Source organism: Maylandia zebra, linkage group LG7 (genome assembly GCF_041146795.1).
Source record: "Maylandia zebra isolate NMK-2024a linkage group LG7, Mzebra_GT3a, whole genome shotgun sequence".
In the NCBI taxonomy this organism is placed as follows: domain Eukaryota; kingdom Metazoa; phylum Chordata; class Actinopteri; order Cichliformes; family Cichlidae; genus Maylandia; species Maylandia zebra.
In genome coordinates, this window is record NC_135173.1 from 14,955,124 (window position 1) to 14,978,597 (window position 23,474).

At 44.7% G+C, this 23,474-nt stretch overlaps 1 protein-coding gene across 1 annotated transcript; it reads left to right on the plus strand.

Annotated features, from left to right (window-relative positions):
- Positions 1-4,233: 4,233 nt before the first annotated feature.
- On the plus strand, positions 4,234-22,966 carry tle3a (TLE family member 3, transcriptional corepressor a). Its single transcript, XM_076885824.1, has 20 exons — positions 4,234-5,112; positions 5,693-5,879; positions 6,461-6,561; positions 6,775-6,838; positions 8,163-8,207; positions 12,370-12,432; positions 12,666-12,740; positions 15,859-16,080; positions 17,999-18,121; positions 18,337-18,387; positions 18,466-18,618; positions 19,084-19,216; positions 19,323-19,498; positions 19,626-19,699; positions 19,788-20,037; positions 20,280-20,527; positions 20,623-20,770; positions 20,865-21,015; positions 21,218-21,294; positions 21,596-22,966. The coding sequence occupies exons 2-20, from the start codon at positions 5,856-5,858 to the stop codon at positions 21,701-21,703; spliced, it is 2,286 nt and encodes a 761-aa protein (XP_076741939.1). The 5' UTR covers positions 4,234-5,112; positions 5,693-5,855; the 3' UTR covers positions 21,704-22,966.
- Positions 22,967-23,474: the final 508 nt, after the last annotated feature.

The following is a 23,474-nucleotide window of genomic DNA, read 5'->3' on the forward strand; positions in this document are numbered from 1 at the left end:
AGTGGTGAAATGCAGTATATTATGACAGAAGCTTGCGGTCTCATAAGAAGATTTCTGAGATACTACACAGCTCACATTGTCATTATGGAGCTAGTTAAAGTGGTCTGCTTACTATTCATTACCCTTGGTGATAAATTCAGCTGTGCTTCATCACATCTCTCACTGCTGAGGTGTTGCCCTTCATACATCACCATTTTATATAAGTGGATGTAATGTTCAGACACCTCTTGCATGGCCTGTTACCTTGACAACAATTTTTTTTCAAGACAGTCATGTGAAGTCATTCCCATGCCATGTGAATGTAATCATGACCCATAACTGAATTTAGCCCCCCACCAAAAAAATTAATCTTATTAACAATTTAGAAAACTGGATTAGAGTAACAAAATCTTTGTTGTACAGCTCAAGGTCCTCTCAATCAACTGGTACAGCTTGATCCTCTGATCAGTTTAATGTTGACTTTGCCAAGTATTTACGTCTGGATCGTAGTGCACACACAGAAGCAGACTGTCAGCTGGGAATAATTCAATATGTAGACTGGCTGCCTGCAACTAGCTGTAATGTGCAGTTGGTTATGAAAATAGAAGTGATGCAGCTAAAAATGTCCCGGGCTGAGGCTCTGTTGAACAAGCACTCGCTTCAGTCATTCTGATTCTTGATTATACTGAGTCAAGAGTGGGAGTGGAAAAAAAAAGTTTAGAAAGGCTACTGTTTGCAAACATCACCTCTCTGAGAATAGGCTGCTGTATTTAAGTGGGTAAGAATATAGCTGGCAGTCCTCCAGCTCCGCACTATGTTGTGGACATAGCAATCAGAAAACAACAGCAGGGCATACATGAGGCTGCAAGAGGATGGAGCTTTCAACCATGAGCACAGGTTCAACACTGAAGCATTTGGAACACGGAGCACGGACTTCTGAAGCTTTCCTCTGCGTTAGCTCAGGTCCCAAGCGCACCCAGTGAATAATCAGTGTCCTCACAACATATGACACAACTTTAATTGAAAACAAGTGAGTCATGGTTGCAACTGAGATGAATAGATTAACAAACATCAATAAATTGTGAAGACAGATTTATTGTTACCCTCAGGCTGTTTTTTAAGTGCACTGTGGCTCTCTGGGTGTGAACAATGTCCCATCAATTCCCTCAACTACTTTTCTGACAGTCTGACAAAGCCAAATGAAAACACATTGCTGTGGTTTGGTTTCACGTACTTATTTTTGGACTATATTTAATATGCATGATGTTAGCAGTTTAAAACATTAAGGTGTTGTCTAGAAACAAAAAGGTTTTACTTGCACAAAGTGAATGTGAAAGAAGTCGCTCTAAAATTGAAGGATCCTGTTATCACGTAATAACCTTGGCGGATGAGCTGCATACATATCGTTTAATAATGATAATCGTTTGCTCTACACTGTCTAATTTTAGTGTGTTAATAACGTGTGAATTTTAAAGAGATTTTTATTAAGTCGTGTTAAGGAGGGGGGAAAAAACTCCAACGGTAAAATATGTTTGGCAATTTCTTTTCAGTTGTCTGCTCTAACAGGAAATTAGTGTGAAGCTGATCCTCCTGGAAAAGAGCAACGGCCTTGATGCTATAAGGGGATTTGTTATATTGACCTATCTTTGCAGAATAAAAGAAAGGCTAGGAGACAGGTTTACATTTCCCCCATCACTGAAAAACTTACTTCATTTGTATCCAGATTTGAAAACCCAATAGAAATGAAAGTATGTTCTTAAAGAAAAATGTGTTCAGTCCACAGATGTTTCAAACTACAAGTGGGTCCACAGTTTAATGCATTTGCTCAGAGAGCTGACTTTTTAAACTGCTGGTTGTGTGTGCATTGTTGTTGCTTTGTGTGCTTATCATTGAGAGTTGATGATTGCAGGGAATATTAATTTCGGAGTATTGCTTGGTTATGTCCCACCCCTCCCGAGCCGAGGGCTATGTACAGCACCGGATTCCTGCCAAAAGCCTCTTTTTGTTTTGAGACACATTTCATGTCTGCATTTTTCTCCTTTGATAAGACTTTCATCCTGTTTTCATTGATTACTGTCTGATGAGTCATCCTGATAATACAGTGCAGGCAATTCATCTCTCCACCACACACTGTAGGCTCTTTGTTGCATGGAATGCGTGTGTGCGTGTTTTTCTGAATTTCTGCCTCCTGCCTGTGAATGACGTGGTTGCGATACATAGCGCGTGCGTGTGTTTGTTTGTGAACGTGCGGTATGTACGTCTGCGTGTCTCCATACAAACAACATGCCAGTTCCCTGAAGTGTAAGCCACTGCAACAAACACCCAGCATTTGCAGTATCAGGGCCCTCATTTTCTGCTCCGTGAACAGGAAAGCAAGCTTCCACAAGAGAGAAAAATGGCCAAGTCGCTTATTAACTGCAAGTCACATTAATGAGCCAAGACTGTGTAATCTACAAATACATCCAATATAGGTTTATGATAAATAGTTCCACTGTAATGTCGATCTTTGCCTCGTTCTCTGGCTGCAAAAGGCGTGATTTCAACCTCTGTGCTCAACCTTATTTTCCACACAAAAATCCAAGCAGAGTGTGACAGGCATAGCTACCTTTGAACAATATGACCCCAAGGAAATTGTTCTGTGGAAGAAGCAAAATATTTGCTCACTGGCTGTATCTGAGCTATGCGGAAAGTGAGTCGCTAGTAAGTTCAAAGTGGCTGGAGTGAGGACAATCCCCGCTCTGTCAAGAATTAGAGCCACCTCTGCAAATAGGCCCGTGTGTAATGCCTCAGGGTGGGAGTTTCACCGAGGCTGGGGTTTCCATGTAAATAAACAGTGTGGGGGTCTCGGTGGGTGGAGAGCCCCCACCACCACCACCGTTCTCCCTGGGGTTTGGGCCCAGCCTTTTGTTGCCTTTAATCCAAGCACTCTCTATTGAAAAGCATGAGGGGGTGCCTGGGTGAGATTAGCCCGCCAGCTCTTGTGAGTGCTTGAGTTTCTCACAGACTGCCCCCATACTTTTGGAAATAACACAGTTATCCCACATCCTCAAGGAGGCTGACAAGAATGACAAGTAAGACGACTGCTGGGCAATCTCAGACCTTAAGGTGACATAATGACCTCAGCTTTCCCCAAAGTGAAGCATGGCTGGTTGTATTTAAGTCACTTACTGCAAGGCTTTACCAGACTTGTTATAACCATAATTTAACTCCCCACTATTATACACAATTACATCTTGAATATGTGTGAAGATTTCACACGCATCTGTTGCTAATTTAGCAGCTTTGAATGCATGTAGCACTTTAGAAAGATCAGAGATAATGTGATTTTCATTTGCAGCTGTATGGATGTGGTGTTGCCTCTTTTGTTTCACAACCGAGAAACACACATAGTTAGTAGCTACATATACACAAGCAGTCAAGTGTCACATTTCTGCCTTGTGAAAGCAAAACACATATCTATACAACACAACTTTAATATCATGTCTAATGTTAGAACAAGTGGATTGGCCTCTGTGATAAAGGTAAACAAGAGCCTTTTGTCTGCTAGTTACATAGGCCCATATGTAAAGGAAAACTACAGGTTGTAATGTTACAACTGTTTGCATGCTTCCTTTCTTCCTTTGTTTAATGTAGGCTCTCATTACCACGTGGTGGTAACAGATTGTTTGAACTGGAGAGAAAAGCCATTCGAAGCTAATTAAGCAGCCATTCCAGGCTCTATTCACAGGCAGAGGACCGAGGAGCACAGGCATTTGTCAGCGCTTGACCCCGCGTGGTATTGATTGACAACGCTGCCGCGTGAATGACAGGCTTGGCGCCGGCGGGCCAATAGGAAGCCGGCGAGTAAGTGCGCCGCGCGGCCATTGGACGAGAGGCCTTAAAGCCGCAGAGGAGTCCCACGTGGGGGCAGAGCCGAACCTTCAAAACAAGGCGCAGAGGCAGCGCTCAGACATGGCTGATGTTCATATCACACAAAGGCAATCATCTCCTCTTCCCCCGCTGAGCAACTATCATCCAAATGCTGATAGGTAGACGAGCGGGTATGTTGTTCAAGAATCTCGAAACACTTACGAGAAATTATATCGAGACGCTCCCGTGGCTTCAATTTTGGTGGGTGTCGTCGATCGATTGGTCATTATATTGTGCCCTTCACGCTGTGCGTGTAGGAAGAGGTAGTGATAGTGGTGGCGAGAGGGAGGGGGGGTTAAACCCGGATATTTCTGGTTTTGCCCGCTACTTTGTATATTTCGTGTTAGCATTTCTTCGTATTTTGTAACCACGTTTTACAAGAAGCACTCCCCTCATCCGTTTTTCTGAGTGTGGGGATAAAAATTCACCGTACACCCCCACCCCTCCTCCTCCCCCGTCCCGCTGGTGGTCTTACCCCCTCAAAAAAAATTCATCATCTTATGTCGGAGGCGCGCACACACAGTGAGGGGGAAAGGAAAACACCCTAATGAAGCGCGGATGTGGAATTTGTGCTGTCTCTGTCAAATTTGGATATCATCGTCGGCACATCAATGCCTGCTGTTGTTGCTGTTGTACACGGTGGGACGGACGGATGATGCCTTGTGGATCCGCGGGATGATGTCATGTACCGTTGCACCCCACGTGGGGGCCGTCGCTCTCCGATAGGCAGATGTGGCCGTATTCCTTCCGAGTAATGCGATTGGACAGATAGGCGCTTTCACGGCAGTTCAGCCCTGCTGCCTGTGTGTGGCAACCGGGGTAAGCTGGACAACTGGGGGAAACGCGAGATTGTGGAGAGTACCATGTTACGTTTTTAAAGAATCTCCAACCTCTTCGAGTCGGAAGACAGATTTTGGAAGCATATTTATTTATTTTTTTCTTCTTCTTCTTCTTCTTTGTGGGATTAACCAGCCGCAGAAGGCGCACATTCCTCGGAGGTTCGCGGTTGAAGAATAAAGTATAGTTTAATCGAGCCCGACCGCACTAAAAAATTTTCTCCCAGCCCGGCTGGGTGCGTTCTGGAGAGAGCGAGGGAGAGAGGATGCTTGACGAAAACTGCGTCCACCAGGCTTACATTAGGAGGGATTAAACGCATGAATTATAGCCTGCTCAGTATTTTCTTCGGGAGCAGAAGTCGGACGGACGCTTCGGACTCACGCACGGGTACGTATTTACAAGAGCTGTTGATTTCTTTCTTAGTTTTTTGTCTAATTTTTGGGCGTACGCTCGACCCCGCTTCCACGACTCTGAGCGGGAGTCAAACAGTAGGTGCAAGCCAGCGGCTGTCGCTTATGGCCTGCCTGTAGACGTCCTACGGACCGGGTGAGGGGGCGGTGGTGGTCATTTCACAAACAGCAGTCAGTTTCCGTTCTTTTTTTTCCTTTTATTATTATTATTTTTATTAAAGAACGAAACGGATCTGAGCATTAAAATTGCACGGCGGATAAGTGGCTTCTCCAACCTCGTCTACGTGTTGGCATCATGTTAAACTGCACGTTGAGATTTGTTAGGATATCGAGTCTGACCACTGACCGAATAAGGTCATCAAGAAGACAGAAGCGCTCGACTGTTGTGCTGCTTCCCTGACTCGGCTCGAACTGCTGCGGTAACTGGGACTAGTGTGCTGTGGTGACTACTTACTTATTGGTAAACAGTGTAAAGTGTATGTGTGTGTGTGTGTTTTTTTTTTTTTTCTATTTTATTTTTACGGTTATAGATTAAACCGCGTCATTTCTCAACACAGGATTTTCACGACCTCCCTCCCCCCCCTCTCCTCATCCCCTGCCTCCCCCCTCCCTCACTCCCCTCGGCCCTGTCTGCTGAGACTGGTGTGGCTGTGAGCAAATTTCACCCGTTTTGCCAAAGGACCTGTACACTGGAGGGATAAACAAAGGATACATTTCAAGATGTATCCACAAGGCCGACATCCGGTAAGACTCGCTTCACCTATACTTAGAGAAGATTGCATATTTATTACAAAACACTGGTGCTGGTGTATGGTTCCTGCCTGTGCCGTGTCCTCCCCCACGTTCTCCTGAAACATGCCCTGCAAAGCGTTTTCCGCTCTTAATGCAGGTCATCAGATTTCTGTATGGGTTTCATTACAGTGCATTTATGCTTCATCGGAATATGCAGTCAGTACTAAATGGATGCAGATTGTTTGTATGCCTGGAGATATTTACTCAGCCAGACACTTGCATATGACTGTGTCTGAACGTGAAGACAGGTGGTGGTAGTGGTGGTGGTGATTTGAATTTCTTTTTTGAAATTACATTTCATATTTGGTGTGAAAGCTAATGTGTTATTACCCCCTGGAGGTGTGAATCAGACCCACCTTGTGGTAATGTCTTCCCGCAGAGGAGATGTTATCCTAAAAGCCTGAGTCTAAATGTGTGAACTGTTCAGCTCTCCTTAGCAGGTCACAATGCAGAATAAAACTTTCTCTGTCTCTCTCTTTTTTTCTTTTTTTTTCTTTTTTTTACAACCACTTTTCTTTTCTTTTCTCTTTCAGGCTCCACATCAGCCTGGCCAGCCTGGCTTCAAATTCACCGTAGCAGAGTCTTGTGACAGGATTAAAGATGAATTTCAATTCCTCCAAGCCCAGTATCACAGGTAATGATTATACTCAAAGAATGGCAGTGTCAACATTTACTCTATTGGATTTTGAGGTTAACGCTAATATTTGACTGTTGACTTCTGTAGGAGCATATATGTTTGTTTTTTTAAAAGCATCCCCGTTTTTATCCTGTGCACATCTCTGTTAAGTGGTTAAGTGATTGAAGTGCCACAGACGCTTGAAAATGACACCTGGTCTCCTATTTTAAGTCTTAAGGTGGAGTATGACAAACTGGCCAATGAGAAGACAGAGATGCAGCGCCACTATGTCATGGTAAGATTGTGTTACAATTGAAAGCAATTATGGTTTCCAGATTGCACGGCTTGTTGAAGATCTAGTTGGGGTGGAGTGAGACGGGGCTATTGTGATCACCTATGTGGTTGTTAGGGCGGGCTGAGTGGCAGGTACAGGCCTGTGAAAGCCCCCCCGTGGGGGTTGATGTAGCAGGTTGTTACAGAGGAGCGCTTCCTGACAGGCGGCCGGCAGTGGGCTGCCGCTCCATTATAGCATGCCCCTGATCTCCAAGGGTCGGCTGCAGTGTTGCCCTCTGTGTGTGCTGATCTGATTATTCTCCTAGGAGACTCCACGCTCAGACATATGCATGGCCATAAATTAGGTGTGAGCTGAGGGCGGAGGCCCAGAGCAGCGTGTGGGAAAATACACCACAGTAAACAAAATGGAGGACGTGGAGCACACTGCAGTCTCCTTTATACTCAGCTTCTTTGTAAACCTTAATCATTAGCTTGTTTTTTTTTTTTTTTTAAAGTAGCCTTTTAGAAAAACATAGGTGTGCCCCTGACGCAAAAATTAGCTCAGACATGACACACTAAGAAGGCTATCCCAGGTAAACACACCGGGAATTATTTAAACCAATGCATGCAGCCTTAAATTAAACTTCTTTTTTTTTTTTGCTCAGAGGAAAACAGCATGTCGGCCTGACAAGCAGGAGGTTAGGTAAACATGTTGGGAAGTATCCCACAGCCAGCGCTCGGTGTCAGGTTACGCCATGGCTGTGGGGCTCTGATCTCAGACAGAATGGCTCTCTTGTTTGAGAGTAATTTTCGAAGAAGCTAATGGACTGAATAATGCATTGGCCTCATCAAATAGACGCTGACTGGAAAGCCATTTCTGCTCCGGCTGCCACTTGTGGGCTCGGCGGATTACATTTCAGCCAGACAGACTGACCTGGCTGGAAATATGTGTTGAGCAACCGCGTTACTCTAAGTAAACAAACATCACAGGGATCTGAGGGCTTAAGCTGATCAATAACTCTAACCCTCTCTTTTCCGCCCACACTGCAAACAGCGAAGCATTGATTTATTGGCTATTCACTCTGAGCTGCTCAAAGAAATCCTTTTGTTATCTGATCTTATAACGTATCTCCTTTTCCTGTAAAAACACTTTTTATATAGGCGTTATAGTGTTCAAACCCTGACCGCGATGGAATCAGCGCAGCGATAATTACATTAAGGTTACGCCAGTCTCATGAGTGCAGAGCGCAAAAACACTCGCCTGTTGTTACACGTAATAAATATCATCAGATCTTGTAACTGCGCTGACGTCACTAACCACAATTAAATCCCTGCTTTCATTTCAGTATTACGAGATGTCCTACGGGCTGAACATTGAGATGCACAAGCAGGTACGTATCACAGTGCTGCTCATATTTTTCAGCTCATTGGTTTTCCACGGTGTCAGGGGATGTCAGATCCAGGCGGAGCCACTTACAGGCTGTGAGCTGAACTGAGCATCAGTAATGGTCTGAAAACAGGCAGATCCACTGCACACAAACAACAACACAACCCCAAACTTCTGCCACAGCTTGTACAAGTGCTGTGAGCCGTTATTGGAAATTTGCATATGCTGTGCATCCGGGATTTGACTCAGCTTTCTGATAAGATTAAAGGTAGACTTTGGCAGGCTTAGCCTTTTGACTTAATGATTAAAAAGAGAGGCCCTCTGATAGGTCAGTATTTCTTTTTTTCAGGATAAAGTAATTACACCAGCAGAGCAAAAGTCCTTTAGTCACTTCTTTGTGGTCTTATCTTTATCAGAAGATCCTATCTTGTATGTCTCCGCAGATAAATCGCACTGAAGTGATAGAGATTGTGTGAATGAGTGACATTTCATTGTCTATGTTCCCGCGCCCCCCTGCGACTGCCTGGCTTGGTTATAATGACAGCGTTGGCGACACGGTGGGTTGGCGTGTTAGGTCGATCCATCAGTGTCTGTGCTGTGTGTCACACTTCCACATGTCTGTCAGGGCTCAGGCCCTTCTGATAGCTTCTGTCAGGCACTTATCGCCAACCAGAGGAGAGAGGTGGGGGGGATGGTATCAGGAGACAAGTTGGAGAATAGAGCTGGAGGCGGGGCAACAGCCCAGCTCTGTGTAAACAGGTTAATCGACTGATCCATTTTAGCGCCTGACTTTTATCAGGAACCTCAACAGAGCTGATGGAAGCGCTTGAATAATTCATCAGTGGGGCCCTAACCTGCTGAACGGCGTGTTTGTGAGCAAACAGTGTGGGCCCCGTCCATGCAGCTCCCCCAGCTTACAGCTCAGGCAGGGGAGGAGGAGAAGATGGGGAGCGGTTAACAGGCAGGGTTGGGATGGATTATTGGATGCACACAGGCATATTATTTTCCTGCCAGGAGATTTATTCCATGGTGAGGAAATTCATTCCTCTAACTGTGCCTTTTTCATTACTGTGCAGGGACATAATTCACATTTCAGAATGCGTACACGGGCAAAGCTTAGACTGACGTTGGTGGTGTTATCTGATCCCTCTCTATCAGCCATGTCAGTTTGTCGATGCAAACTGCTAATTTCTGCTGCATGATGTCAGCTGGTAATTATCTTCATATGGTGCTTGTTTTCCAAGAGCTGCATGGGGTTTGGGGCTTGTATGGTGCTAAGATTCAATCAGATTAGGTCGTTACCTACGGCCGTAACGCAGCCATGTCTGCAGGAATCATTTGCTAAGTAGCAAAGTATCTGCCGTGGCGAGCGCCAAAGCAAACTTGGTCAGCCAACAGGCTGTCTGCAGTCTTCATACAAAAGAGGCGTGCAGTGAAAAGTGGTTGGAGGAACTGTGGCTCTCCAAGCCATCAGTACTTCCATATCCCCAATCTGTCATGTGGGACTGGACTGCAGTGTAATAATTTCAGGGTGTGAACTGTTGGGTGTCAGTTTCACTTACATAAGCAGAAAAGTTACTTGACTGTACTTTAAGATGTGGCGTAACAACAACGGTTATGTTCTTATGCTGTTTTTGTTAGAATAAGTTTATTGTTTTTTAGATTGTGTCATGCTTTGTTTAGGAAAAAAAAACACAGCTCGACTGCTGCAGCTGACAAGACTAATCACAGTAGTGACTCACGTATTCATTTATGCAGCTTTTCAGCATTTTTCAAATCAATACCAATAACTTTAAATGCCAATTAGAAACTAATTCTGGACTCACTACACTTCTTTATCAAAGACTGGTTTAGTGGAAGCATCATTTTTTGGCTTAAACAAACTCTGATGTTTTTCTTCTTACTCTGAAAACCTGACATGAGGCAACGCTGTCAAAATTGCCGAGCCTCTAAATGGGACTAGTCAAGTATTGTTTATAGATGGATCATGTGACCAGAGCCACCACTTGTTTTCGCTCTACATTTAATACTCATCAGTGTCTCGAGTCCATTTTCCCATTGCTGATAGCAACAGGCGAATACCTCTCTGCACACCATTGACAAGCCAGCCCGAGAGTGCTCTTAAAGTGGTGCTACACAGGTCCGAGTACCTGTAATTGTGTAGCGGCAGTGCAAAGCCAGCCTCTCAAGGGCCAAGCTGTCATCTGCTTAAAGTGACAACAGCCCAATTTTTATCTGCCGGCAGGGGGAAAAAAAGAAATCCTCCCAGCTCTGCACCGTATCTATTTTGACAGCAGTGGCGAGTTGAGTTGTTGCCTTTTCCGTGTATTTGCATGTTGTGCTGTGAGAGTGTAGAGACTGCCAGTTGTTTAGGGCAGAGTGGATCAGCCACCTCCTGACCTTTCCCAGCCAGCTGTCACCATGACACTAAGCTACAGAGGAATGGGCCGTGCGCTCGAGGCCTTTCTGCAAATCCTGTCAAATGTCCGACTGCTATTTACATGGCTTATCTGAACAAACATGGATTATACGGGTCCTGTCGCTTTTCGACCATTTCTGTGGGGCTCCTTCAGCTCTTTCTAGAACACTTACTACGTTGCATTAATACCAGCGCTCGTAAAACATTTATCTTTATTACCTGTAGGTCACATTTATTGTGTGCCAAAGGGGACCGCGGTTCAGTCTCTTTCTTTTTTTTTTTTTTCTTTTTTTTGTCTGCGGGCAATAATCAAGTTATAGTCATTGTTATCTTTTGGACTATTGTACTTCCTGTGACACATGCTGCCATATATTTGTTTGGCATTATTGCATCTGATCCGCGGCTTCATCTGATATTGCATCTTCAGCTTGTTGTTGGTTGTCCTGCTGGCTTGACTGGCTAAGTGGCTATCCATGTTGCAGCTTGGGTCAGCAGGTCTCGTTCTGTTGGACATTACTCTCCAATCTCTCTGGCTCTGCTTAGAGGTAATATGTCTGGCTGCCAAAACTGCCTGGCATTTCTGCCATGTGTAATAAATAAGCTAGCGGTCTGCAAAGTACATTGTGTGTGCTGCTGCTCCAAATGAAAAATCAGAGAAAATCCCTGTGATGTGTTTGTGTTCTGCAGTGGCCCTGGGTTGAACTGCGGCTCATAAATTCCAAAGATGATGTAGCTTTGGCGCTGTTATTTTTCTGCTCCCAGTGCAGAGCTTGAACCTGAAAGTCTCATCTCCTTTCCCTGGAAGGAGAAAGAGAGGCATAGCAGGCCGGCTGTGCAGTGTTTTTACAGGAGACTGGAGGGGGTGGGGGGCGTGGAGCATAGCCCCCCGCCCCCGATCTTTCCCCGCACACCTCCTCCTACTGCTCTTTTTATCCACCATTCATTTGGTACGTTCATGTGATCGACAGGCTGAAAATTCAATTTAATGACCTGCCTCCAAGCACGTAATATGATTTTAAAGCCTGTTACGGTCAAGCAGAGGTGCCATTTGCATAATGATCCCAGCAAGATAGGGCTGCAGCCGTTGCCATGGCAGTTGGTAGACAAGCAGAAGAATGGAGGCAGGGCGTCGTGGATGTTGGGAGGCTATGAGGTTGGTGGGCTGGGTGCTTGATTGCAGTGAGAAACGGCTTGGGCTAAAGCTGTAGCTTTAGCAAACGCCACTTACGACACAGGCTGCTTGCTTAATGGTATTGATTGAAGGTGTCTCCCCTACAATGTTATTACCGTTTGTCTTTGCATTCTCTGCAGTCCTAATTGTTAATGTAAATTCCCCACACTGTTACATGTAAGTAAACAATGCGCTGTAGTTAGTAGGCCTTCCTTCCTGGGGTGTGGTTGTGTGGTTTAACTCTGAGGTTAACTGCAGGACAGCACATTCGCAGATGAGGGGAAGAAGGGCAGAGTGAGAGAGGATCCTCTCAACACAGCAGCACTCTGCCTGCTCATATCCGTTTAGCATGGAGTGCACTCTTAGCACAGCTGTGCTCCATCCCCCTGGGCTCTCCTAATGTTTTAAATATTTCAAATGTCAATATCACGCTGTTTAGAGGATGTTGAGTCAAGCAGTTCTGATTGCCGCAGTAATTGACTTAATCGGTGTAAACATTAAAGGCGGGGTTATATGAAGTCACTGTCTCTTTCATACTTTACCGTCTCATTTTGCTCCCCTTTCTTTGTTTTCCAGACGGAGATTGCCAAACGGCTCAACGCAATTTTAGCTCAAATTATGCCTTTCCTGTCACAAGAGGTGAGTTTTGAGCCCGGTTTCCAAACGGTGTCACAGTTTACTACTAAAGCAATGCCACTTATTGTTGCCTGTACCCTTAAGATAATACTCCTTGCTTTTGGGAATAATTGTGGTTAAGAGCATTTTATCTCACCTTTATAATTTTAGTGTTGCTTTGGAAAAAAACTGTGAAATTCATAGATGAGCAAGTGTGGATGTGTGATAAATAATCTTTTGCAAATGTCTGTCCACAGCACCAACAGCAGGTTGCTCAGGCAGTAGAGAGGGCTAAGCAGGTGACTATGACTGAGCTGAATGCCATCATCGGGGTACGTGGACTTCCCAATCTGCCTCTCACCGTGTGTATACCCCCTTTTATTCCTTTATTTGACCTTGGGTAGGGGCAAACCTTCACATCAAATTCATATACCGAGTAGTCTGAACTGTTGAGTGAACACATTGTAATACACCACTTGCTACACTTATAGTGCAGATTTGCCTCTTTTTAAATCAAATGTGTCATCACTATTTTTTTTTTCATTTCATGACTTATTTTTCACTATTAAATTCAAACGAAACTATTAATATTGGCAACTACACCCCAAAAACAAACCAAAAAAAGACTCATGCATTGCTTTAGCTTTGGCCTCGGTGGCATCTTCAATGCCTTGTTGTGTGTTGATAAATGCGAGCCTGAGAGCTCTCGAGATCCCCCTTCGCAGCTCGTATTGCTTTAATTGGCTAAGGTTTTAATGAGGAGCCTCATCTCTCACAGTTGACCTGGATTGCTGTGGGAATTAAAAGGCTGAGGGTGAACTAAACACAGCCAGCACTGCAAGCTAACTGAGACAGCACAGACAGTCGTCAGCCACCACGGCTCCGCTGCACAGTTCTTTTCACGCCACGGCAGCGAGCTGTAATCCGCTGCATTCATCGTGGCTTCCAAACGCCATCTGCTCCTCATTGATCAGCTGTGCTGACCCTGGCGTGCTATAATGAAAGTGATTGGTTTCACCTGTGATAGAAAGCTCAAACTGTCTGTGATCTTGTGACTACTGTAGACTCTCCGGCACACACAGAAGACTAGCCTAAAGGCTCACTTGATGACTGGAAGCACATATTGGAATTCAATTAATAACCCCCTTGGTGACCTTTTGTTCCTGGATAATTGCTCCCTAGAATTTGCCTGAGTGGGTGTCTTGAGGTGATGGAAAACTGTTTGTTACTCCTCTGTTGGACTGAAATGGATGCTTTATTACAGTTTTTGGAAGAGCAGCTGCTGCAGTAGTTCCTAAGAATAGGAGATTTCACTAGTGGGGCTTTTTGTGTTCTATATGATTTTCACATTTGGAGCATCACAGTACTAGGATGTTGTACATTTGAATTTGTATTTTTCATCATCTGACTGTGCCTTTTTGGGCTTTCAAAGCATTAAGAAAACATTTTATGAGCTATCTGACAAGCTCAGAGTTTTAGTTTGTGGTCTTTTGTGGGAACCAGGACAGTTTTTATGAAACAGTAAAGCTCCCACCCGGGTCACTCAGGTCGCTCACGTCAGAGGAGGAGGAAATGTAACCACTGTATGTTTTACGAATACCTTGCCATTAGTTATTCATTAAGAAGAAGCTCTGTAGGCATGCCAAAATCCTCATGTATTTTGTAAAGCAAGGTGAAAGAGCGTGCCAGGTAGACAGGAAGCATCCAGGAGCCAGCTGCATGTCTTATTGATGGAGCTGAGGGCCATTAATAGAATGAAACTGGGGCAGCTGCATGTGTTGAGATGAACCTGACAAGCAGCGTTTTCTGGCAGATTAGAAAATACCCAAAATATCCGCGTCATAAACAAGGCATTTTAAACTACACTCAGTTAGAGGAAAAAGGAGCAAAGAGTAGGTCTTTATCTTAGAATATTAAATTAGAGAAAATAGGCCAGACTCCTTTATTTATTTATTATTGTCTTCATTTATGGCCCCTGTAATGAGGGCTGTTGCTGATCAGCCATGCTTATTACCCATCAGTGCCTCATTAAACACAATGAGCAAGGATGGCTCTCCCCTGCCAATGAACTGGCTCCTTAATTTCCCTCATGGACACAATATTATAACACACTCGCTCTCTTAGGCTCCCAGACAGACACGGAGAGAGAGAGAGAGCTGTGTCTGTCTTGGGTACGTTTTGTAATTGGATTGACATCTGCCCCATGTAACAAAGCACAAGGTTGCAAGTTAAAAAGTTAGCTATTAGTCATGCTAGTCCTCTACTTCTACAACAGAAAAACAAAAGAACAATGTGGATTATATTTCTAAGGACATATTTAAGCACTAAGTATTTTGTATTCCTGCTACAGAATTTAGGAGTTCCTGCTGAGTTAATGTATTTTTAATTATGTGTTAGGCCTGCCCACCACCGTCTTCTATGCGTCGCACTACCTCCCTGGTCATTACAAAGATTCTAATATTCCTGAAATGGCCATAAATGGCCACTGATTGAAATCCGTCTTGTAAAAAGAGAGAGGAGTGTGCTGTAACAGCATCTGAATTATTCAGCTGGCTCGTATACGGGTAATAAATTGCTGATGTTTTTATTGGTGTCTCAGCTAAGTATTATTTAACCTTGCTTTAAACTGCTTACTTCCATGCTGAGTGCCTTTTAACTCCCATCTATTTCCCTGTGCCTTTCAAATATTGATGCTGAGTATTGGAGGGTTGACTGAGTGCCAGCATGGGACCCCTGGTCCTCGCTCCCGCAGCAGCCTTCCAGACACACACTCAGAAACACACTCAAAGACTCAGAGTGAGAGGGAAGGCGTGCCAGCTTCTAGCACTCTGTGTTCCCGCAGTCTCTTAAAGTTTGGGTGCGCAAATGATTCATGTTCCGTCAATCCAGAAATGTGACTATGAGATCAGTAAACAGACACTGGATGTGTTTGAAAAGCGGGTATTGTTTAGCCCACAGACAGATTTCCACAGAGTTTTGTATTCTGATCGCTTAAATCACAGAGGCACAGGAGTTGTGTTGTTGCAGTAGAATATGTGCCAGTTTACCTTTAAGCATAATGATTTTCTCTTTTAAGATGTGGCTGAAGCAGACTTTTTTCCCTTTTGGATAAAGTAGAATGAAAAATATTTCAGTTGTTTTCAATAATACACTGCGATTAGTGGGTTATTTCGATAACTTGAGCACCTCTGCCTCGTGTGTTACACATGCTGAGAGTGGTCAGGCAGTTATAGGTTTTACTCGCCTCAGCACAGATCTAGGGCTTATGCCACCCTGGCCTGGTATGGAAATAGCACTGAGGGGGATTGCTGTGTGTTCCTGACAGTAATAGACGTGTGAATGTGCTAATATCATCTGGGGTTTAGCCTCGTGCTTAGTTGGTGGTTTCTCCTCGCCCTTTTCCTCCAACCCATTTGTTGTCTGTCTGTCTATCTCCCTGTCACCTTACAGCAGCAGCAGCTCCAGGCACAGCACCTCTCCCATGCTGCCCATGGGCCTCCAGTCCAGTTGCCGCCTCACCCCTCGGGCCTGCAGCCCCCTGGCATCCCCCCTGTGACGGGCTCCGGATCAGGGCTGCTGGCGCTAGGAGCTCTAGGGAGCCAAGCCCACCTCCCAGTAAAGGATGAAAAGAACCACCATGATCTCGAACACCGAGGTGAGAAGAAGAGCTCGGCCCCATAGCTTTGTTAGCTAGTTATTATTTGCGAGAATCAAAAGGCATATTAATTTTAGCAGTTCTGAAAAGATGTTAAACTGACATAAACCAATTTAGTGCTGAGTGCTTCTCACTCTCACAATCATAGGGTCCTTAGGTGAGGAGCACATCCTGTCTGTTCACATTCTGTCTGGGTAATGAGCTGGTACATTCCCAGCCCATGACTGCATAAGCTATTCAGCAGCTCCAATACACGCCGATAAGAGGGGCCTTGTGCCCTGCAGTTGATTGTCACACATTCGGCTAGAAGCATCTGTTATGATGTGCTAAGTGACTTGTTTTTCTCTTTGCTCCGCTTGGTTTCATCTTTACCTCGGACGCCACCGTGATGTCTGCGACACAGAGAGCACGGTAAGTTTCCCGAGCCGCACTCGTTTTGCTTTTTTGTAATTCATCACATTTTCATCTGCGCTGCAAGTGTCAAGTAGAGCCTTCCATCAGTGCATGCATATACTGATTTCATGCGGTGTAATCTGAGTTCAATAAAATGATTAATGGAAAATGAGGTCTGGAATATAAATCGTGTGTGTTTAATCCAGAAGGGGAAATGACTGGTATCATGTGAGATAGATTAGAAGCCTTGTAATTTCATCACAATTAAAGAAGGGCTTGGACTTCCCCTTCTTAAAGGATTTATTTGATCCCTTCTACTGTCTCCCTTGTTTACCAGCTCTCTCTCTTTCTTCTTCTTGGCATGTGATGAATATTTATGAACACAAATGGAGTGTTGTTTTGTTTTTCTTTTCTTTTTTTTCTTCTTCTCCACCTCGTCTGGCTGGGCCTGCTAAAGCGTTATATTTGAAATGCTGCGATCTATGATGGCTTGTGATGGGCCTGTGAGATTGTGTTTCTGTAGGCCGGGCCAGCTGAATGGGTGCAGTCATGTCTGAAGAAATGGAAGTCCTGGGGCGATTAGCGGGCCTGTTTTGTTTCTGTGCTCTCGTCCCTGGTCATCTGATAGTAGAATGGTGACTTTGGCTAATGAGTCACGCTAAGCATCTCTTTAAAGGTCAGCCATTATGCAGACAGTGGCTTTTTGCCCAGACTGCTAGTCCATCAGCCATTGTTCACTTCTCTGAGTCGCCGCTGACTTAGTCCATGTTTTCGCTTTGGTCCTCAGATGAGGGACAGAGAGAATCGGGAGAACTTGGCAGTTTACAGGCAAGTGGCAAACTCCTGTGAAAGCTGCTGGACACCTGCCTAAAGCCTCCCATTCTTTTGGCATTTAGAGTGAGCTGTCCCAGCTTGTGTGGGCAGGCTCCATGAAGAAGCACCAGTCAGTCCCACGCTGCCGTGCCCACTGGCAGGATATAGATTGTCTTTCTTTATCTGAGCTCAAAGCCTCAGCTGACATGGTGCCCAAGCGCACTACGGCAATCAATGCCCAGCACCCAAAACATATAGGTTCTCTCCCCCCTCTCTCTCGCTTTACTTTCGTTTTTCTCTCCTCCCATCTCTATCTCTCTCTCTCTCTCACGCTCAGCCTGACTGAAAAGGCCCTCTGTTCAGCTACAACACACTGCTCATGTCCCTGTGAGGCTGTTTGTTGTCCAGTTATGAGGAGGAGGGAGCCCAGCTCGGAAAACAAGCCCTCCTCCATTCAGTTCAGATAACAGCCCATTCTGTTGTGTGGCCAGGGACAGGCTTGTGTGCGAGATTGGGCTTGGCTGGTGTCAGGGTACTGTTTGGAGCTGGCCTACAGCTGCATTTTAAGAGTCCGCCGTATCCATCATTGTGTGAATAAGGCATTTTTAGTGTTTGGATTGGCACAGTGTGTTCTCTGTGAATTTGTAATGGATGAGTGACTTGCTGCGCTCTCTTACAGAAGGAAGACAAAATGGTAATAAAGCGTGTTTGGTTTTTCCCCTTTTGCAGAATAACTCAATATCCCCATCAGAAAGCTTACGCACAGCCAGTGAGAAGCATCGCAGCTCCTCAGACTACAGCTTGGATTCTAAGAAACGCAAAGTGGAGGAGAAGGACAGCATGAGTAGATATGTAAGTCCCTGAAGGAGTAGTTCAGCATGACGGGGAAATATGCTTATGCTTATGAATATGCTTATGAATGGTGACTTAAAAAATTGCTTTAGGTTCACAATTTAATTTAAAAAACTAATGAAGTTTAGACCAGAGAACAACATCCCTGGAGTCTGTGCTTTAATTTTTCCCCATCTGTGTGTGTTAAGTTAAACGATTACTAATTATTGTTACAGGACAGTGACGGAGAGAAAAGCGACGACTTGGTGGTCGATGTGTCCAATGAGGTGAGCTGCACAGCAATTGTTCGTAGCACATTGATGTGACATTGCTCTTATGTAAATATTACTGGTGTGTTTCTCCAGGATCCTGCCACTCCAAGGGCAAGCCCAGCCCACTCACCACCTGAAAATGGTATTGACAAGCCCCGCCCCCCAAAGAAAGACACACCCAACAGCCCCGCATCAGTGGCGTCATCTGGAAGCACCCCTTCCTCCAAGGCTAAGGAGCTCAGTCATGTAAGACATCAAAAGAGTTGTGGACAAACTGGGACAGAAAGGGTTTTAAATGACAATTGCCGAGAGACCAAAGGGACATGTGCAAATAGATCTAGGACGTTTTCTGCAGTGGATTAGCAGTGGCTGTCTGTGCTTTAAGTGCATGACTAAACGTCAGGGATAATATTGTCCCGCATCAGGATCAGTCAGGTCTTCTCTGTTAATAGCTCAATGTATTTAACTATTCCAGGATTTTTCCCTCTGCCTCACTAAAAGATTAAAGCCAAAGCAGTAAGGGGATAAAAACGTCCCCATCTCCATTGTGACCATAATAGGTTTTAGAATAAATAGCAGTTTATGGCTCTGCAGGACTATGAGGGTTGTCAGAATTAGATTGGATTAAGTTCAGTTTGCTTTCAAATTGTCAGTGCACAGTGCCTGGTTTCCGGGATTGTGATTGTGCTTGCTCTCTCGTTCCCTTGACAGAATGACAAATCCTCCACGCCTGGTCTCAAATCCAACACCCCCACCCCCCGAAACGATGCCCCCACCCCTGGCACGAGCTCGACTCCTGGGCTCAGACCCATCCTGGGCAAGCCACCAGGCATGGAAGCTCTCGGTTGGTACCATTCTCTTCACTTTACAGAAACTGAGATCTTTTTTTTCCATTATTTGCAAAACTGTTAGGCCACAAACCGATCTCCATCTCCTGTCTTTGTCTACAGCAGCCCCAGCTTTGCGCACACCTCTATCCATTGCAGGGTCCTATCCTACCCCCTTTGCTATGATGGGCCATCATGAAATGAACGGAGGCCTGACTAGCCCTGGGGTGTATGCTGGTCTGCACATCTCCCCTCAGATGAGCGCTGCAGCAGCAGCAGCCTATGGACGCACTCCCATGGTAAAGGCTTTCCCTTTCCTTTTCTGTAGTTTTGGATCATCTAAAAGTCATGTACAGGATGCAATGAGGGATTTTACTCTGATAACAGTTGAGTATGTTAGTCAAACATTCCCATATCATCTTTTAGGGGTTTGATCCTCACACCCACATGAGAGCCCCGGGCCTCCCAGCCAGCCTCACATCTATTTCTGGCGGAAAACCGTAAGTGTCTCCCTAGATATGTTGCAGATCAATTTTTTTGTAACACAGCTGATATCAAATACTGACAGGCACGTGTCTTTTCCTTCAGAGCGTACTCCTTCCATGTCAGCGCAGATGGTCAAATGCAGCCTGTGCCCTTCCCACCCGACGCCCTCATTGGTCCCGGTATTCCACGCCACGCCCGTCAGATCAACACACTGAGCCATGGTGAGGTGGTCTGTGCTGTCACCATTAGCAACCCCACACGTCACGTTTACACTGGTGGCAAAGGCTGTGTCAAAATCTGGGACATGAGCCAACCAGGCAGCAAGAGCCCCGTGTCCCAGCTGGACTGTTTGGTGAGGACCTCATCAGCTTTTCTTAATGTTTACACACATGTTATTTCATTCAACACTAGAAAAAAATTAACAAGCCAAACACTTATTCACATAGTTCAGATTAGGTTTGAGGTTCAATCTTTGGTTTATTTGTTATGACAGGACGTTTTTTATCCTCCGCCCATGATTTGTTTGTTTCTAAAGCTCTCCCTAGCTCCACTGCCTTGAACATGTATTGATTTGCTTTGTCCTCGGTGCAACAGAACAGGGATAACTACATCCGCTCCTGTAAGCTACTGCCTGATGGTCGCACATTGATTGTTGGAGGCGAGGCCAGCACACTGACCATCTGGGATCTGGCCTCCCAGACACCGCGGATCAAAGCTGAGCTCACCTCCTCAGCCCCGGCGTGCTACGCCTTGGCCATCAGCCCTGATGCCAAAGTCTGCTTCTCGTGCTGCAGTGATGGAAACATTGCCGTTTGGGACCTGCATAACCAGACTCTCGTTAGGTCGGAAACAAAACTTTATTTCCAGTATGTGGGCTTGAGTCAATTTAAAAGATAATGTCAATAACTGTCTGTATGCCTTCCGATTTTGATTTTAGGCAGTTTCAAGGTCATACGGATGGTGCTAGCTGTATTGACATATCCCATGATGGCACTAAGCTGTGGACAGGTGGTCTCGATAACACTGTTCGCTCCTGGGATTTGAGAGAGGGTCGACAGCTGCAGCAGCACGACTTCACTTCACAGGTACAACGCTGCATAATGCAAGGGGCCAGACCTGGAGTCTGTTTTCCTTTCGGCCGAAGAACTGTCTGTAATTATTGTCCTGTTTGATCTCCAGATCTTTTCTTTGGGCTACTGTCCGACTGGCGAGTGGCTTGCTGTGGGAATGGAGAGCAGCAACGTGGAAGTGCTCCACCATTCAAAGCCTGACAAGTATCAGCTCCACCTGCACGAAAGCTGTGTCCTTTCCCTCAAGTTTGCCTACTGCGGTATGAACAAACACACAAAAAGAGCATCAGATAAAGCTGACCGTATTTAACTGTGAAGAGCCCTTTGCCTGTCCTTATTAGTGCCTTTTTTAAAATAGCGTAAATGCTTGTTGTCATCTCAAGGCTACTCTTCATTTGTAGGTACTTTTCCTATTACTTGTTAGTGAAAAGTGTCCTGATGGCACTTTTGTTGTTTTTGCAGGTAAATGGTTCGTAAGCACCGGGAAGGACAATCTGTTGAATGCTTGGAGGACTCCTTATGGCGCCAGCATATTCCAGGTATGCAGATCAATGGACTCTGTCTGTAGCCAGGCCAAACGTACACACAGATCTCTAAGAGGAAGGGCAAAACGACCGCTGTCTGACAGGACTATCCTATCAGTGAAAACTGAACCTGAATTATTGACCTGACAAAGACGCCTTTTTGAGGCCCGTCAGGCCAGAAGTTGCTGTCAGTGCAATCTAATCTTGCCATGAAGTCAGCTAATTTTCACCACTTAACTTACTCAGCAACATTTAAGTTTAACTGCCTCCAAGATTAAAGTGTTTTTTGTGTGTGTGTTTGCTTTTCTTTAAACAGTCCAAGGAGTCCTCATCTGTCCTGAGCTGTGACATTTCTGCAGACGACAAGTACATCGTGACAGGCTCTGGTGACAAGAAGGCCACTGTGTATGAAGTGATCTATTAGAAGAGACTGCTTTGGATCGGAGCATGCTCAGGAACAGTAGACACTTCCTCCATCCTCCTTCCCTCACACAGACAGCATGGATGTTGCCTGCAGCTCCAAGGTGGATGGGCAGGAAGTTTGGCAGTGCCAGACGAAAATGGATGGTGGTGTTATTGTGGCACTGGATGCTGTGTCCTTCGGCTCTGCCCTTCCTCACTCATACAACTAACACTTGTACAGCGAGTGCAGTTTCCCAAGGCACCGAGAAGAAAATAATGTCTTGCTGTTTCTGTTTGTTGGATATTTCTTTTTTTATTCGTCCTTTTTAATGTGGAGATAAAGTTCCATGACACAAGTAGAAGCGGCGCTTCGCTCTGGAGCTTCTCCTTGGAGGTCCTGTGAAAAGTGTACATAATGGAGTAATAAAAGGCCTTTTATAGATTTATATTTTGGTGTCCAGTTACGCTTGTGATGGTTCTTTCTTGTTCTCTCCGTGATTTTCTGTCCCCTCCGGGGATGGAAATTAGATTAGGACTTTGTAAGAGGATATTCTATTTCAGTTTTTTCCCCCTCCTCGGCTTTTTTTTTTTTTTTTTTTTTCATGTTCCTTGTCCAAAATGACCTTTTCGGAAATCTAATTTGTATTTTTTTTTCTCCCTGACAAAGGCTTTTTTTTTCTTCGCTATTTGCTGTATCACAGACATTTGTCCCATGGATTTTTGCAGTCGAGAATTCTGGAAAGGCTTTTTTTTCTGTAGGGAGGAAAAAAATCATGGTTTCCAGTTATGTTTACCCTTTTGACCCTGATCAGCAGAATTTCAGCTTTGAAATGAAGACCTTTCACTGAACCCTGGCTCCTGTCTATAACATCAAAATGGATTTATATCAACTGTCGGATTGATGGGTTTTAGAGAGAAGCAGCTGTGACTTGAGCTCACTCTGTTGACTCAACCACTGTATGAAAACTTTGCTCCACTCTGCAAAGTTTAGCCATCAGTCTATTAGAGATCGTTATTGCCGCTTGTGTTTGCGAGCCTGTGACTGATACGCAAGACTTGGTTACTCATAAAGGACGCAGGCAACGCCATTACCACGTTCGACATTTTGGGTGTATTCTTTGCTTTCTTCAGTATTTCATAATATTCACTACAATCTTCTCATAGACGGGAATGGTCTCATCATAAACACAAGTTAAGACTGTGTAGCATACATGTGGCATCATCCATAAGGACTGTACAGCTGACAGTTGTTGATAAATCAATAAACTGTTTTATATAAAATTTATCTTGACTGGATTTCTGTAGTGCTGTGGTCTCGCTGTGGTAGATTTCCAAGGATTAGTTGGAGACTTTGGAGTAATATGGTTATTAGCTCTTTTTTTGTAAAGCATTAAATTGAGTGTATGACTGAAGATGAAGTTGCCAACAGAATCCACCTTAGCGTCATGACCAAACATGCAGAAATAGCTTAACTACCTGCAAATCTAAACCTTTTTTTTTTCTTTTTTTTTTAAATTTTAATCTCAACAGGTGTATGTGCCCAAATGTTACTATTATTTGTTTGGTTAGGCTCACTTTAAAAAGAAGAAAAAGCCTCCAGAAAGTTACTGAAGCCATCCAAGAAATGTTCCAGAACGCAGCCTGGCATAAAACCACGTGTCGTTTTTGCACTTTGGTTTTTGGATTAAACAAACAAGGCATAATGTGTTAATTGGTAAGCTTTAGAGGAACTGATAAACAGATTTTGTTATTGCCAGACTGTCTAAGGCTACCCGTTTCTCCCTTGCCTGTCG